The sequence below is a fragment of the Anthonomus grandis genome, chromosome 6 (genome assembly GCF_022605725.1).
Source record: "Anthonomus grandis grandis chromosome 6, icAntGran1.3, whole genome shotgun sequence".
In the NCBI taxonomy this organism is placed as follows: domain Eukaryota; kingdom Metazoa; phylum Arthropoda; class Insecta; order Coleoptera; family Curculionidae; genus Anthonomus; species Anthonomus grandis.
In genome coordinates this window covers 25,259,502-25,278,401 of record NC_065551.1, presented here as the reverse complement: position 1 = coordinate 25,278,401, position 18,900 = coordinate 25,259,502, and the positions used below count along the sequence as shown (strand labels likewise).

The window sequence follows — 18,900 nt, the reverse complement described above, 5'->3', positions numbered from 1 at the left end:
GTTTCACATCGTAAACACAACAGCGGTCTTTTGAAGGAGATCGAGATAATGCTTGACCGTTTTAAATTAAGTCTAAAGCCGGCAATTGTACAGGGTGGGTAAATTAGCGAACGTATCTTACAACCTGCTAAAAAGTATACCCACAGTACTCGAAAAGTGCTCAATTTGCAGCAAAGCGTAAAAACGGTAAGAAAAGTTTATAAAGAACCGGTGACATCAACAGGCGGCAAAATCCGCGCATCTCGTTATTCTATCGATCGGGTCAGATGACTATGTCGAGGTCTAAAGACAGTGGAGGCGGCACACTTGTTGAAATTATTAATATTTATTTGTACTAGAGTTTAAATAGCCCTAGATTTTTAGTAGGTATAGCTAGCGATATTATAAGTGCGTTTGATTTAGTTGAAATACCAACTAAGAATGCATATATTTGAATTAAATTGCTCCGAGATTCGTTTAAAAAAATGTAGATAAATTAAAATTATATTTTTTAGCATTGTGATGTTCCCATAAAAAATCTAATAAAAAATAGTTTTACTTACAGGAGGATGCAGTTCGCTAATTATTTTTAAAACAGGACTTCAAATAGGTAGCTGAAAATTATTCTTTATTCACATTTTTTTTAAGGATTAGCTAGTTTAAACGACTTGTGTAAAGAAACAAATTGGTATAAGCTTAAAGTTTTATTTCATTATTTTACATATTATATATTTTTATTCACTATCAGATAGTGTATTACAACCTAAATCAGATTCATCCGATGAAGACCATTCGATCTCTTCATCAGATGAGCCTGTATTTACCGTAAATTTTAAAGAATCCAATGCTTTATCAAAATCACATCTTTCGAAATATTGTTTTTCTATGTTGTTTATATGGTTGCAAATATTTATCCACTCATCATTCAAAATTTCCGCAATTTTACTTACCTTTTACAATAAAAATTGGATAGTCTAACTAAAAAAACTATAGTCTATGTCACTATTATACTTAAAAAAAAAACACACAACAGAGTTTAAATGCCTTATAACACGATTTACTCACTTCCCGTACGAGACGACACTGAGTAGGCCTTCAGGCTACGTCATAGGCTTTAAATCCCCGGCAGGTACAAAGAAACGAAGTACGGCGGCTGCTTTGTTCTTGCGGTTTCTTTAATAAGAAGCGAGAGAAAATATATTGCGCCCGTCTTTTCTCTCTGCCACCGGATTTTCTATCGATTTTGTGTTGAAAAATGGGTTTGTGCGCATATTGAGCAGCCGGTTCTTTATAAACTTTTCTACCTATATCTTTACTTATTTTAGAGTTATAGCAAAATAAAGATTGTTTAACGACTTTATTGTCCAAATTTGGTTTTTTGGAGCTGAATTGAGGGCATTAATACATTGGTCTCATTTTCAACACAGGTTTTTTTTAAGCAAACTAAGTAACAACAATAAATTTTAAGGACTGAAAAAAATGTATTAAACTATTTAATTCCCCTAATGGTTAATAATTAATAATATAGGGTCTACCAATAAGAATGATATAAGTTTAAATTGCTAAAAAATAAAAACGAATTGGTTAATTTCTATGATTGATGTTTCATGTTGTGGTTTATTACGTAACATTATGTTTTAAACAAAATATCCACCTCGGCTACGGCGGCAGACGTTTAGACGATGAACCCAATATTTAATCACTTTTTCTAACAAGTTGAGCAATTTCGCGAATAACCCTAGTTATGTTAACTTTCAACTCATTGATGGTTTGAGGATTGTTAGAATACACCTTCGACTTCACATATCCCCAAAGAAAAAAGTCCAGGGGAGTAAGATCACAGGACCTTGGTGGCCAGTTGATATTGCCATGTCGCGAAATTATTCGATCTTCAAAACGCTCTCTTAATAAATTAATTATGGCTCGGGCGGTGTGTGATGTTGCTCCGTCCTGTTGAAACCAATTCTGTTCGAAGTCTCCACAAAGTTTGTTATCATGTCGCGGTAGCGCTCTCCGTTGACTGTCACAGTACGCCCCCCTGCATCCTCAAAAAAGTATGGACCGATAATTCCACCGACATGCAAACCACACCACACAGTCACTTTTAACGGGTGTAATGGCACCTGTACTAATTTCTAGGGATTGTTCTGACACCAGAAGCGGCAATTTTGCGTATTGACAACGCCACTAAGACAAAAATGAGCTTCATCTGAAAAGATGATTTGTTTCCCAAAATCGGAATTTTGTTCCAACTGCAACTGAACAGGGCCCAGTCGGCGAACGTTCTTCGCAAACCATGGTCAGCAGGCTTCAATTCTTGAGTTAGAACCATCTTATATGGATGTAGGCCTAAGTCTTTCTTCAAAATGCGCCACAGAGACATTGGTGAAATGCCTAATTGCTGAGAACGGCGCAAAACAGACACATTGTTATTCGCGTCAACACTTTCTCTTGCAGCGGCCCTTGCACTTTTTTGTCGCGTTAGTGGCTTATTATCCAGAAGAGTGTACTCCCGTTTAAACTTATTAATTGTGCGCCTTATTGCAAGCTCAGAAGGCCGTCCACGATGGCCAAAATCTTCTCTAAGAGCACGATAACAGGCTCTAACCGATTGCGCATTTTCGTAATACCTTTTCACGATAGCTATACGTTGCTCTTGACTTAAACGATTCATGATGAAATGTCAAAGTATACTTAATACAACTGACCCCACTAAACTTCTATCACTTCTATTGGTAGACCCATTATAGGGAGGTCAAAGAAGTAAAGACTATGAGCAATGTGATTATATGTAAGTACATAAAAGCTTATGCAAATTTTCAATGACGTTTTTCAAGCCTTTCAGCTAAATTCACTTATTGCATATGTCCACATACATAAATATAACACATAACATAGGTATACAAAATTTTCCAATTATGCACCTAGATAACCGAATATCTGCATGTGCTCCTGTTTTTGTTTTAACAAAAAAAATATACACTAACCATTACAAAAAAAAAAGAACCACAATAACAAAATATACAAATGAATACATATCATCCTATCCCCAGCCCATAATTCACTTACACAAAAATCTAACCTAGATGAACCGTTCTTTAAGTTTTGTTCTGTTTTCGGAAATAAAGTTGTTACATAATTTTTTAAATGTTTTCAACCTATAAACACTCTTGATTTTGTTTGGTTTTGTTGTTAAATTAAAAATTTTTGGTGCAAGATAGTTAAATGAATAACTTTCTTAAATTGAATTAATTTGAGGCTTAGTAATTAGTTCAGAGCACCAATTCAATTTTAGGTCTTTAACTTAATACATTTTAACAACCACATTAAAAAAAAAAAATTAAGAAAACCACCTATTTTTAAATTATATGCGTAGTATGTTATATTCGTTTGGATTTGGGATTCAGCATGCCATGTCGCGTCGTTTTTTTTTTGTCGAAAACCTTTTTAATTTTTTTTGATTGTATAACGACAGCCCTATTCATGCGCCGAGGGTTGTTTGTGTTAGCATTTCTGGGCGTTGCTTTCCGGAGATATTTCGGTCGCGCGACGAGGGAACGGCAGAAAGTATAACCCAGCCATCGAGAGTACTACTTTAAAAAAAAATTTATTGAATCGTATTTAATTTGTGTTGCAGTAGTTTTCTGAAGATTTTCTACAGGTTAGTAAATTTAAAACTTATTTGTTTGTTTTTTTTTATTGGCAATGTGTACATATATTTTTATTAATGTTTATAAATTTAATATTTTGGGTGAATAGGAGGAAATAACTTATGCATGTATTTATCTAAAATTGTTTCATGCTGAAGAGAAAATTAATATTTAAAGTGATCGACTGAGATCATTTATTTACTGAATTTTTAGGTATATTTTCGAAATTAGTTTTTTTTTCTTTTAAAATTGTTTGTGTGTTTCAAAAGTAAGCTAGAGCCTTGTTGAATCTAACTAACATTTCGACCCTGACTGGGTGAATATTCAGACGTAAATCATACCACAGATAAATAAATATATGTTTCGCGAATTTGTCCGTCTATCTGTGATAATACCTAGAATATTAACTCAACTATTCAACTCATAGCTGGGTAGCCTCCCGTATGGGACCTCAGTACCTTCTAATGATGGCTGGATAACTAACCCAACTCTCTTCAGTTTTAAATGAATAGTATGTATGAGGAATTAGACAGGAACAGTAAATAAATTATCTATTTTTTTTTTTGTAACCGAAGGCAGAACTTATTACTCAGCATGATTCGATTTTTAGGGAATTGGGATCGAGGGTTTCTCTGCCGTGCTCTTTCCCCTCGTGAATTCCAGGCTGAGTACGGCATTATTTTTTTTTACATAAATAAACTAAGTAGGTGTATTATCAAGACTGCATTTTCTTTAATACCATCCTAATAATTCAAGTTTCCCTAATTTTGTCTTGTCAAGCGCATCCGAGGTAAGTAAAATAGAGAGTGATTCTGTTACAAAACACAACGTAGGGAGGGTATTAGTTTCTTATTTATTTATTTTTTTTTTCGTTCGATCTTTTCTTATTTATTAAAAAAAAACTTATCTCATCCATTATTTATGGACGAACCTGGGTTTGTTATACTACAAAATATTTTGTTTATTTTATCATTCAAGTAATTTCTTAATTTTTTTTCCAGATTTTTGTAGTATTTGAAGCCCTTCCAAACTTTATTATTTTATTCGAGGCTTTTCATTAAAATATTTGTTTTATTTTTAAGACAATTCAAATAAGCAGTAATTGATTAAGGTAATTTTTAACATTATTAAATGCATTTTTTGGCTTCTAGGTATTTAAAATGACATTTTCGCAGTCATTTGAACTAATTTTGTCACCAGGTATATGACACATTTCTTACAACTCAGTCTTTCAGGGATTTCAAGTAAATTTTGCTTTTTATTCCAGAAATTGTAATCATATTATCCTGTAGATATTTAAAATACTTTTTCATGTTATTCTTGGCACTTAATGTAATTCTTAATACCCTCCGTGCATTTGATTATAAGATTTTGCAAATATTCAACCAAATTCTGAAGAGTATAACAACCTTAAAATGAACCAATTTGTGGCTTATACATTACTTGAGGGCCCCGACTATATAAATTGTCAGATTCAATTTTGGGGTTTTAACTTTTATTTAAAGATATTCCACCCTTAAAAAGAAACAAAATATTTAGTTTTCATTTTAACTTCGATTCTTAATGGGAGTCTTTTAATTTAATTTTTTACAGCTTTCAGACGATTAAAGTAATTTCTGATATGATCCAGATTTTTGGAATATATTTAATTTTTATTCTAGACATTGGAAGCAGTTTTTACTTTAACATGTTAAAATATATACATTTGTATTTTATTCCAGGCTTTTGGACTTCGTCAGGTATTTGTTGCAGTCATTTAAATAAAGGAACTCTTCATTTTCTTTCAAACATTTTACGTAAAATTGTAGTTTTCTGTTCTTTAGGCATTGAAATAAACCTAATTTGAGGTTTATTCAAAGAATTTTATGTAATCTTTTACGTTTTTCAGATATTATTGAAATGACTTCACATTTTCCAGGCTTTATTAGGATAATTTTTTATGTCTTTGCGTAATCTGACTCAATTCAAAATGTTTAAGCCTTAGAACATTGAATGTTATTCAATGTGTATTCAATGTTCTAAGACTTAAGCTTCTGACAAAGAGTAGTTCTATTTAAAGCATCGAATGCTTTACTATAGTCTAGATACTAGCTATAGTCTAACATTATGTATAATATGTACCTATATATCTAACTTGTTAAACGACCTCTTCGCATTCAGAGCTCTTAAAATGTCTTCACATATACGCAACAGAGCACTAGTGGTGCTATGGCCAGTTTGGAAACCTGATGACTGGGTAGGTTATATTACTTTACTCATTACGCGATTTTATTTAATCCAATGATCCTTTCAAGAATATGGATAAGCAGGATATACCAGTGAGTAGGTCTGTATAGTATCTGTAGGTCTGTTGGGAATAGAAATCACCTTAGCCCATTTCCTAAGGTTAGGGAACTTGCTAGGTTTTTTGAAAAAGCATTAATATTTAGTGTTATTTAATGAGTTAAGGATGAAGTGATAAGAGATAACATTTTAGAGTCAATACCATCGCCACCAGGTCGACACACCTTTATTTTAAAAATGATTTTCTCATTGTAACCTTGAGTTACACAAGCAAAACTAAACAAAATGAGGATATTTGGATCTTTTTTATTAGCATAATATATTTAGTGCTAATTAATTCATTAGAGGAATCTGCGATATTTGGAATATTTTTATAATATATTTCAGTATTTTATTAAATATTGCAGTTCATCATTTTATTTTTTAAGACTACTTTTTTGTTTACTGTTATTATTCAATTTTGGCAACGTGCGCCAATGGTTTATATCATATATCAACCATCATGAAGTATGATATTCGATATGTTTGTATTTTTAAAGTATCGATATTTTTTGCACATATCAACATTCCTATAGCTTTCTGACAGATGTCACCCGTTGACAGATGACAAGATGTTTTTCTGTTTGAGGTTATGTTTTTATTTATAACTATAGGAAAACAAAATATTATTGAATAAACTGTTTTTCCAAAAAAAAAAATCAGAACATTTTAGCAAGTAAACGTCCAACTTAAAATGGTCACAGAAGCCTTGGAAAATGACCAAATAATCCTAGCAACTGGGGGCTACGATCACACCATCAAACTATGGCAAACCCCAACTGGAATATGCCACCGCACTATGCAACATGCAGAATCCCAAGTGAATGCTTTAGAAATTACACCAGATAAGAAACTGTTAGCCGCGGCCAGCTATCAACACATTTACATGTATGATCTACTTTCAAATGACCCAAATGCTATTGTCAATTATGAAGGCACCTCGAAAAATGTCACTTGTATTGGATTTCAAGAAGATGGAAAATGGATGTATTCGGGTGGAGAGGATGGAAGGACGAGAATTTGGGACTTACGATCCAAAAAGGACCAAAATCAGTACTCGAAGAGTTTTGATACTCGGCAAGGGCATGGCACTAATTTGTCACCAATTAATTGTGCAGTTTTGCATCCCAATCAAGTGGAATTATTTATTGGTAAGCCAAGAACTCCTATTCAAATTCATATAATTCAGGGATATTCACCAATTGTGTGGTTTCTCTGTTATGCATGCCATATTGACAATATATTGTCAGTATATCAAGTCTAGGTTATATGGCTATTATTATTTACAATGCATCAATAGTGAAAAGGTGAATTACAGATACACTTGTAATAACTAATAATATAATTCTATGAAAACTAAAAACCTTATTGGAAACAAGTACAATTAAAAAGTATGTCATATACCTATACAGCCACCATAAACAACCCAATTATTTAAGTCACTGTCATGAATATTAAAAAAGTTGCACATTTTATAAATTGGTGAACCTTTTAAAATGTTTTACCTGGGAAAATTCAAGTTATTATTATTATTATTATTATTATTATGTTGACAATAGCAGGCGGTGAGACCGATGAAGCTATTGTTTCTTCCATATGTTTCAGGCTTGAGTAGGTGGACGTGCTCACATGCAGCAGTGGATCATTCTCTCCGAATTTTGTCCCAGCTCAACATCAACGAATTCTTGAAGAGATTCGTATTTGGGGCCGTCACCGTTTCCTGATTCAACGAGTTCCACAAGTGCACTGCACGATTTGTTACAAAGTTTTTTTCAGGGAAGTTTTGCCGTTCTTTCTTTTTCAAGCTTCCTTGTATGTCCTCGGAGGTGATGGTTTTGACTATAGTGGAAATTTGGCTATAGTTTGCCAAATTGCACTGGTAATAACCACTGGTAATCTTGTAGGTTTCGATGAGATCGCCTCTATGTCTTCGCTCTCTGAGAGTGGTCAAACCAAACCTGATTAATCTTTCTGGATATGGCACCTCGCTTAATTCGTAAGGGATTTTTGTTACTTTGCGTTGTAATTTCTCCGATTAGTCTATATCTTTAATATAATATGGGTTCCATACAACAAAGGCATATTCTATTTTTGGTCTTATGTAACTTTTGTATAGAGTGGATATCATTTCAATAGAATGGTCCCTAAAAGCTTGTTTTATCAGATAGACTAGCGAGTTTGCTTTTTTACAAATTTCTGGTTATATGACGTTCCCATTTTAGGTCTGATGTTATTAGGACTCCTAGATCATTTTGTTCGTTCACTGATTTAAAGGCACATCCATCCAGAAAATATTGTCCTATGTCTTCCCTCTCTGAGAGTGGTCAAACCAGACCTGATTAATCTTTCTGGATATGGCACCTCGCTTAATTCGTAGACTCCTAGATCATTTTGTTCGTTCACTGATTTAAAGGCACATCCATCCAGAAAATATTGTCCTATGTCTTCCCTCTCTGAGAGTGGTCAAACCAAACCTGATTAATCTTTCTGGATATGGCACCTCGCTTAATTCGTAAGGGATTTTTGTTACTTTGCGCTGTAATTTCTCCAATTGGTCTATATCTTTAATATAATATGGGTTCCATACAACAAAGGCATATTCTATTTTTGGTCTTATGTAACTTTTGTATAGAGTGGATATCATTTCAATAGAATGGTCCCTAAAAGCTTGTTTTATCAGATAGACTAGCGAGTTTGCTTTTTTACAAATTTCTGGTTATTATGATGTTCCCATTTTAGGTCTGATGTTATTAGGACTCCTAGATCATTTTTTTCGTTCACTGATTTTAAGGCACATTCGTCCAGAAAATATTCATTAGCAGGATTATCTGGACCGATCCTCAACACTGTGCATTTGGATGTGTTTAGTTTCATACCCCATTGCCTTGACCACATCTCAACATTTTGCAGGTCTGCCTGGAGCAGCGCTGCACTGGTTAGAGGATTAGCATATATTTTGCAGTCATCTGCAAACAGACTTGTGTCCATCTTTATAAGTCCAACTAGATCAAACAAATATGATGTAAAAAGCACTGGGCCAACTACTGATCCCTGGATAACGCCGCTGCTCACTCGATGTGGACTGGACAGCTCCCCATTGACTATAACCTGGTAGAATCTCTCATTCAGTAATGCCTCAATCAGATCAAGCAGCTTTCCTCTGACTCCAAAATGCTCCAGCTTTGCCATTAAGAGCTTGTGCGGGACTTTATCAAATGCCTTTTCATAGTCAAGATATATTTTTGTCTGTTGGCTGGCCATTGTCTTGATCTTTTGTCCAGTCATTCAAACACTCTAAAGTTAAGTTAAAAGTCTTTCTTTGTCTAGTGCTAACAGTATTAACAAAGAATGGAAGCATTAAAAGTATATCTGGAGAATTACATTTATTTGTTAAAATCTTGTACATATATACATACAAGACAAATGTTGGTGTGAAGATTTTCGAAAGAAAGTTTATTAAGTTCCTGCAATAATAATGAGTAATTATAGCATTGATTCAGATAGTAATCATGCTTCGTGAAAACCATGTATTTTAGGAATTTATGTTGCACAAGTTCTATAGTTTTAGTCCATATTTCATATTGTAGAAACCATATTATAATGCAACCATACTCCAACACCATGAACACCAGACTGTCAAACAATTTTAGACAACACTCAAAGCCAAAAACCCTAGCGGATCTGAAAATAAATCCCATTTTTTATATGCCTTATTAACAAACTGAATACTGTTATCTGTAAATGCCAGTTTACAGTTTACTATGTCTTTGTCATGCTTAGTCTTTTAATGTGCACCATTAATAGGTACTGTAAGTATAACTAAAAATGATTCACATTACACCAGCTTACAACTCTTTCTAAATTTCTTTGTAAACTATGACAATCATCCATTGAACTTATGTCCATGTCAATTTTAAAGTCATCAACAAAAGATAAGCTCTTTAAATTACCTACAGAATTTAACATGGGATATATAGCAATTAAAAACAGCAGGGACCTCTGCTGTTTTTAATTGCTATATAAAACAGCAGGGACCTCTGCTGTTTTTAATTGCTATATATCCCATGTTAAATTCTGTAGGTAATTTAAAGAGCTTATCTTTTGTTGATGACTTTAAAATTGACATGGACATAAGTTCAATGGATGATTGTCATAGTTTACAAAGAAATTTAGAAAGAGTTGTAAGCTGGTGTAATGTGAATCATTTTTAGTTATACTTACAGTACCTATTAATGGTGCACATTAAAAGACTAAGCATGACAAATGTCCCAGAGCCTTGGGGAGCAACGGGGAACCCCAGTGGTTCTAGTATAAATATAAGAATTAGGACCCTTGACTTTAAGAAATTAACCCCTTTTAAATATGCATATTGCTGTTATTTAAATAGGTGATAAGTAATATAATTAAGATATTTGTCATATAATTTTTTATTACTTTTATGCCTTACTTTATCAAAAGCCTCCTTCATATCAGTAAAAACTACATCAACTTGTCCCCTTTTAAAAAAGATTGTGTATATACTGGGAAAATGTTTCTAGGTTAGTTAATGTTTTTCGCATATATTAAACTTTTCGTTATCATATAAATCAAATAAGATTTTTAAATACACTTTGATTTCATTTGATTTGAGTATATAAATTATAATTTGATAGGTCAGAACATACAATATCATAAATTATCATATAAGAGTAAAAGATCCAAAATCAAACATGGTTTATTTTAAAGAAGCAAAGTAGTTTCTATTTACTTAACAAATTAAATTAAATACTTAAATTTTCTCATACAACTTGTACAATAATAGGTAAAGTCTTAAATAAAAAATACACAGAGGTTGAACACAAGTTCACTAGACAATTTGTACACTAGACAATTTGCACCAACTTATCCATAAATAGCTCACTCAGGCTATTAACAGGTTTTTAATCAGTACTTTATTTGGACTACTACTAAAATTAATAATATACTTATAATATTGCGGCACTACATCCAAATATTCTTTTCTTTCTTTGTATTCTTTTAAAACTAGACAAGCATTTTTAAATTTGTCTCATTTCTGAAGCATTTATCAGAGCCTTAGAACATTGAAAGCTTTTCAATGTTCGATGCCTAGAACGTTTTGATCTGATGAAACTCTTATCATCATAGTACATCTTTTGACACAACCTTTTAACAACAAAAGTTTATTTTGTCTCCACTGGTATTATGAGTAATAAAATTCTTCATATTTATTAAAAGAACCATTTTTAAGTGCATGAATACTAAAAATATAACTAGTACTAGACAAGTAAATCTTTAGGATGGGTATAACCTTTTTGCCTAATTAAAACTACATATTTTTTTATTTCTTTCTAATAAATAATTAATTGAAAACATTGCCATATGCCCTTTTTTATAATTTTTTTTTGAAGACATTCATTTATGCACCTATTTTACAAGGTGTACATACATTGTACATACAACTATGACATTTTATGCAAGTTTTATTGTTTCATCATGCAACCAACCAATTAAATGATCTCTTGCATTATTACAAAATTAAGAGAAATAAAAATCCATATATGCTACATGATATAGCCTACATCTATAATAATTTCATGATCAGGATGATAGTAATAACATAATATTATAAGTTAGAGGCAATAGTTTATGTTTATTTAGTAACATAAGACATGTTAACACATATATCCATATAATTCTCCATAATGCAATTAATATTATATATCAAATAAGTAAAATTATTATGAATTGTGAAAAGTGGCCAAGAACTCGATATTTTTCTCCTTTTTAGACCTATATCATGGACTCAGTTTCTTAATAAGCAAAGAATCTAAATAAAATGATTGTTTTCGGACGTGACTGGATAATATACAATAGAAAAACACAATTTTTAATTAATTCTACATATCTTTACATTAATAATTTTAGTTAAAGATGTTTACCTTTTACAATTATTATTATTAAAACAATTTATGTAATATTTTCATGATAAGCTCAATCCATTAATGTACAACTAATCTACTTTCATTCAATTAGGTTTAAATATAAAACCCAATTCATGTTATATCTTATTACTTTTAAGGTGACCAAAATGGAATAATTTACCGCTGGGACCTCCGGACTGACAATAACGAACAATTCATACCAGAAAATGATGTAATGATCCTGGGCATAGATATTTCCCCAGACGGTTCTCAGATGGCCTGTGTTAATAATAAGGGAAGAGCCTATATATGGAATCTAACTGCAGCTGGTTAGGGCTATAATCTTGTAACTAAGTTCTTAGTTTAGTTATTTTAAACGTAGAATTTTTTTTATCTAACTTCAGCTGGTTGCCCTTAAAACTTGGGTTTTAAGATATTTTAAACATTTTATTTTTTAGTAACTGATCAAAGTACAATACTAAAGCCCAGGCACAAATTCGAAGCACACAAAAGGGCAGCGTTAAAGTGTAAATATTCTCCAGATTCAAGTATGTTAGTGACGACCTCGGCAGATACAACAGCAAGAATTTGGGATACTGAGGAGTACAATTTAAAGCAAGAACTAAAACAAGATATGAGTCAAAGATGGGTTTGGGACGCCGCCTGGAGTTCTGATAGCCAGTACATTTTTACAGGCAAGTTAAATCAAATTAATTAAAAAAAAGGTGTACCATCTAGAAGGAAGTATGTTTTTTTTTGAGGAAAAAATGCGCTTAAAGTACTTTGTCTTGTTCTAGCTTCTTCAGATAATTTTGCAAAACTGTGGAATATTGAAACTGGAAATCTAGAGAGAACATATTCAGGACACCAAAAAGCGGTAACAGCATTAGCATTTAGAGATTGTTGTGTTTAAAACAGTTTTCATTGTAATAAATTTAGTTTTAGGATGTTTTTTTTAATATTATTAAAAAACCTATTATAGCTTTGCACGGAATTTATTTACAAATTATGTAGAATCATCAGGGTTTTTTTGTGTTTTAGGTTTTTCATTAATTCTTCTTTTTATTTGTGCTCTATTAGGTTTCTGACAAATTGGCTCATCAGTGCACATCCTCTTTAAAATTTTTTCGTAAAAAAGTAGACCACTCAAAAAGCTGACAGTTGATAAAGAGACCTATAAATAAATTAATAGATTAAGTTGAATTACAGTGTAGTTTGGATATAAATATTCCGTTTAAAGTGAACACTCGGTAACAGACATTTTTAATTACCCGCAAACAAATCTCTATAAGAAACAATGCATTCTTTTACCGTTATGACGAACTCTCGTTTGGCTAATATTTAGTAAATTATGTTTCTTATGACTTATTGTGTTTTGTGTTGGTCGAACAAAATAGAAAAGTAAAAGCGTAAAGCTAAAGTAAAAGTGCAAAATTATCCAAAAGGTAGAAAGTGGTGGTCTTAAACAAAGTGATTTGTTGTAAAGTGGATTTACCGAAATGATCCTTTTTCCAACATTTGAAAAAATGAAAAGAGATTTTATAGACTCATAAAGAAGATAATAAGGGACTTTTATGATGATTTACTCAAACACGATAAGAAAACGTTCGATTAAGTGGCCCTATTCAAAAAAAAAAAACCAGTAAAGTCGAAGGGAAAAATTTGAACGTTTTGAGAAGTAAAATTGTTATTTGCTAGAGGAAAAATTATTTATGGGTCTGCAGCAGTTGATATGACCGTTATTAATAACTGGTTTAGCACTGTTTGGCATGATCTTCGCAATAATTGTGGTCGTAAAGCCATTTTTAACTAGTTTTTCTTTGCAGACAGACCTCGAAAAAATAAAACATTAAAATTCATGGGAGAAATCTGTGCTGACAGGATAATGTTACAGACTTGATGCTTATAATCTGTTGATCGGCGAATTATAACGGAGTAGGTACAGGAGAAATTTATTTAATGAATAGTTAAATTCAGTGGAATTTGGAGTTACCTAAGGAAACCGAGAGAATTTTACTTTTAGTCAAAAAATGTTGAACTGATCGTAGCAAAAACCAAATTAAAGGTTTTTATATGAGATTTGGTGTAGAATTTAAAAATTAGTTGAATAAAATAGAAGTTAGAAAACAGCCAGTTAAAAATAATCCAAACAAAGAAATTGCATTAAAACTTTTTGAAAATGTATATGTAATTTTTCTATTTGTTCTAATATCTTTTTTCTAATGTTAATTGGCTTTTAAAGGCCTGATGATGCTTTAGCAAGAAGGAAACACAGGTGTGGCCTTGTATTATAGGTTATGAGACACTGACTGTGTGTTTTCTTTGTTTTCGTCAGTTCTAGCTTTAAAAACAAATTTAAAAATGTGACATAAAAACTTGAATGTAGGATTTGTTTAATCATAATTTTGAATAATTAAATCAATATTACTTAGTTATAAAAGAGGTTTGAAAGCTATTTGAATGAAAACATTCTTGAATAACCATCGAAAATTTAACCCTTTTTATATCGTTTTATACTTTTTGAGATAGGTACTTTATGCTTTTAGTTGTCTGTTTGTTGTAAGAAAATTTACTTTTTGTGAGTTGTAAATACGAGTTCTTGTTTATTTTATTTCTATTGAAGAAATTATAAAATAATAAAAAGTATCTTAGTCTGAGATATCATAAATAATGATGTTTTTTTGACTGTATTTGTGTAAACATAATTATTCACAGAAGATCCAGACAGACGACAGTATGGCATTAAAAGGAAACGGTGATAATTAATTTTCACCTCTTTGTATATGTATGTATCTGTTAAGAAACTCTATAAATATGTTAAATTTTTTGGTGATTTTGACATTAAAAAATATTTAAATTCAGTTTAACAAAGACCATTTTTTTTTAAATTTAATAAAAAAGATATTAAAAAATAGTAGAGAATTCAGATCTTGTGTGTTTTCTTTTAAGTTTGACTTAGGGGAACATAAGCAAAAATTAAATATTATAAAGGTAAGTAATACACAAACACTACTTCTACCTAAAATATAAAAATTACGCCTATACTGCCTGGAATTGTAAAATAATTTCAATGTTAATGTAATTCATAATAGAATTAATTATCAATAAATTCTAGTTGCGATCCTATAGGTTTGAAATCTTGAGTTTAGTTGTGGGATGGGATCGAAGGAATAAAAACAAACGTCACTTTATGTACTGGCCAACGTTTCGCAATAATTTGTAACCTGTAAACATGATTTTTTATGACAAGCAAAATCACACTGTTATGTAAGCAATTTTATCATTTTTTTTTTGTTGTGTATTTTTTTAATTCAAATCTAAGATTTTGTTGTTTTTTTTTTGTTTTTCTATTTTTTTCTTTTTTGGTGGTATCAACATAACCCCAAAAAGTTAAATTTTGTTTATATATAATAATCCTTTTTTATTGTGTCTTTTTTGTTACCTTAGGGCTCTGATGAAGCAATAAAATTATTGCGAAAAGTTGGCCAGTACATAAAGTGACGTTTGTTTTTATTCCTTCGATCCCATCCCACAACTAAACTCAAGAATTAATTATTCCAGGCAGTTAAGACTTATATCTTTTCTAATTAAAAATTGAACTGCCTGAATTTTAAACAAAAGCTGTGGCTCAATTGTCTAAATCGTAAAAATCATGCCTGTAATGCCTGCTAAACTGTAAAATAATTTCAATTGAAATATAATTTTTAACTGAATTTAAGTATAAGAAAAAATAAACTAAGGCTTAACTGCCTATACTGTAAAAATCATGCCTGTATTGCTTGAATTTGTAAAATAATTCCAATTTAAATGTAATTAATGCCTAAATCAAAGGCAGTTGAACCAGGCACTTGAACCATGTAATTTTTATTTAAACTAAACTACTGAAATGATTAAAATTAAAAGAAATTAAGACCTAATAGAGCAATTATAAAATAATTCATATATAATTATCATCAAAGGCTCAATTAATTATTTCAGGCAATTGAGCTTAATAATCTATTTATTTAATTGAACTATTGAGCTTTCCGAAATTTAAATAAAAATGATTGTTTTAAAATAAGTAAATCATGCCTGGAATTGTAAATAAAGTTCAATTTGAAGGTAATTAATTATTTCAAGAAGTTGAGCCTAATATATCTAATTTAATTAAACTATTAAAATGCCTGAAATTTAAAAATCCAAGGTTCAACTTTCTAAAATATAAAAAACAGGCCTGTCTTGGCTGCAATTTTAAAATAATTTGAATTTTGACTTAATTAATTATTCCCAGCAGTTCATCAATGATATACTTTTTATTTAATTAAAATACTGAATTGTTTGAAATTCAAAAAAATTAAGACTTAATAGGGCAGTTATAAAATAATGTGTATCTTTAGGGGCTAAATTAATTATTTTAGGCAATTGAGCCTAATATACTCTATTTATTTATTCGAATTATTAAACTGCCTTAAACAAATTATTGGTTAACCACCTTAAATGTAAAAATCGTGCCAGAAATGCCTGGAATTGTAAACTAATTTCAATTTAAATTAATTTAATGACTTAATTAAAATTAAATAGTCCATATAGTTGAACTATTTGTTTTTTCTTTGCATTTTAAAGAAATAAAAAACAATTCCATTGACCTATTTATCACCTGTTGAAATTACACAGCTTGAAAATATCCACTGCTTTAAATCGAAATTACTGTCATAATAGAAAATTATTAAATTTTTTGATATTTATATAGATATATATGTGTAATCATTTTTTTTAAATAAATACATGGCGATCATATCTAATTAGGTTATGCATTTCTTTTTCAGGTAGGTTACGCGTTTTTACGTAGGTTTTTAGGTTACGCATTTCAATTTCTATCATAGTTGGATAGTGTCATACTGAGGTCCACCACTGGGTAGTAAATTATTTATAAATTTCAAAAATATCAATGGTTAAGGAAACCTTTGGAAATCGACGTCAAACCCTTTGGCATCTGACAACTCCTCATTTTCACCAAATGAGAAGTTAGATACGATAAAGGTTAATATTGTTTTCTAAAATTGTTACTTTCTAAAAAAATTAAATATTATAACTATAATTATTTAATAAATACAAATTATATTAGTACGTGGCTGTAATGATCGAGAAATATCATTATTAGGTTTAATTTCAGATTATTATTATGTATACTATTTTTAACTAAGAACAAGGAAAATCAAATCAAAGAAAAATAATTTCTAAGGTAACAAATATATAAAAAAAATACTATTACGAATTTCAAAATCAAGCATTTTGGTATAGACCAGATGCTTTAGTTATACTAATTTGTTATTTGCGTGAGCAACATTTGAAAAAAAAATACAATAATTACTTACAAATAGTTGCAACAAATCAAAATTGATCAATTTAAATATTTAATTTTTATATACCTAGGCGTACCCTATCACCTCCATAAGTATAAACTCTGTATAAAACAAGTGATACAAGTGTTATGCACAAGAGTAAGAGTAATATACATAATATATATTATTATTATTGAATATTTTAATTAATTATAAAAAAAATTATTAAAATTAACATAAGTGTCTTCGATCAATTGAAAAATACGTACTTACATGTTTAACAATTTTTATTGTATGATCCTCTGGGTATCCAAAATGAACTTTACTCCAATTTTTAAAACGTTTAACAAAATTCCTCATCACGTATGTACAAACAAACAAGAACATTAGACCTTACTTTATTTCGTAGATGGAGGACACTCGGGACATTTTTTTCTGGAAAATTTTGAATACACATAGGCCAAGATTATCAACGTGAATGTTGCCTTCGATACCTACAATTTTCCATGAATAAATTATTGATAAGACATATAAGGGATTTCCATATCTATGGATTTTTCTTTACATTTGCTCGTCCTTTTATTGTGGAACTATTGAAATATCGCCGCATTCCTTTAAGACTGGGATCGTCATATTTGTGTAAATCATCGTCTCCTGACATATTTGTGTCACGATAATAAAAATAAATTAGTTTTTCTTTGACAAGCTAGGTTAGAAGCTGCCACTAAACACAATAGAAGGTAATAACATTTTCAGAATGTTCCCAAGTAGCACTGAAAAATGGGTAGTTGTATAAATTAAGGCAGAAAAACACAATTTTCAGACAATAGTATCGAAATTAAAGGGTGCTATCCAAATGAAAAAGATTAATTTTAAAAGTGAAGAAAAATCTTTTTTTACGCGAATATATTATACTTATTATACGTTTTATGTCCTTTCTATATAGTATTAAGGTGATATTGTATACAAATGTTAAGCAAAATGGAGTAAATAGTTCAAATTTATGTAAATATTTATAATAAAACATTTGTTTTAATAATAACACATAAAATAGAATCCATATGAATCTCATATAATAGTCGCAGATGCCAGACCAAATATGCCATAAATGTGACATGCCAAAACTTTAAATAAAACATATTTTTTAAATGTTATTGACTAACGTACACTTCCATATATCACAGGGGTATCATATATGTTACTGAATTATATTTAACCTAAATGTAGTGCATGAATATTATCTATATAATAAAATTATATTCATGTGGCAGAAAAAGTAGGCTATTTAAACAAAAAGAACTCTTTATAATATTCTTAAAAATGATTTAGCACTAGTAACATGTATAGCGTTAATTATATTTCAAAAATATATTTACAGGATATTCCTACACATCGTTCCCAGAATATGCATATAGATCTTTTGTTACTAAAAAATAATCTAAATCTTAGAACATTTCCTAAAAAATCTTGCATATTTCTGAAATTTTCAAGGGACTGGTTATCAAATTGATACCCTATTGAGAAAAATTGATAAAATTAATTTAAAATGAAATGAATTTAAGGATTTCTATGCTTAAAAAAAACCAGAACCGCCACTGACTAACTATGGTTATGTAGACACTATAATTCTTATAGTCTTTCATCATCAATGTTCCTGGTTTGTTGTGCGTATGCTGATAAAATGTGATAATTACACTGTATTTTCTT

General features: G+C 30.4%; 1 protein-coding gene and 1 long non-coding RNA gene across 3 annotated transcripts; one reads left to right on the top strand and one right to left on the bottom strand.

Moving 5' to 3' along the window:
- Positions 1-6,526: 6,526 nt before the first annotated feature.
- LOC126737750 (target of rapamycin complex subunit lst8) lies at positions 6,527-14,798 on the top strand. 2 transcript variants are annotated; one of them, XM_050442773.1, is made up of 5 exons: positions 6,527-7,102; positions 12,031-12,201; positions 12,331-12,567; positions 12,670-12,749; positions 13,699-14,798. In XM_050442773.1, exons 1-5 carry the CDS (start codon positions 6,646-6,648, stop codon positions 13,723-13,725), a joined length of 972 nt encoding a protein of 323 aa, XP_050298730.1. In that variant the 5' UTR covers positions 6,527-6,645; the 3' UTR covers positions 13,726-14,798. The 2 variants fall into 2 exon arrangements, with proteins under 2 accessions (XP_050298730.1, XP_050298729.1); XM_050442772.1 differs by lacking the exon at positions 13,699-14,798 and having other exon boundaries at positions 12,670-12,857.
- Positions 12,849-17,904, bottom strand: LOC126737751 (uncharacterized). The gene is made up of 3 exons (XR_007661095.1): positions 17,759-17,904; positions 17,467-17,687; positions 12,849-13,046 (listed from the first exon to the last, which is right to left on the bottom strand). It is a non-coding gene; the product is annotated as an uncharacterized LOC126737751 (long non-coding RNA).
- Between the last annotated feature and the right edge of the window lie 996 nt (positions 17,905-18,900).

Coding starts and splice junctions, on each gene's coding strand:
- LOC126737750 (XM_050442772.1), top strand. CDS start 6,646: ATGGTCACAGAAGCCTTGGAAAATGACCAAATAATCCTAGCAACTGGG. Junction 12,202..12,330: donor ATGGAATCTAACTGCAGCTG/GTTAGGGCTATA, acceptor TTTATTTTTTAG/TAACTGATCAAAGTACAATA. Junction 12,568..12,669: donor TAGCCAGTACATTTTTACAG/GCAAGTTAAATC, acceptor GTCTTGTTCTAG/CTTCTTCAGATAATTTTGCA.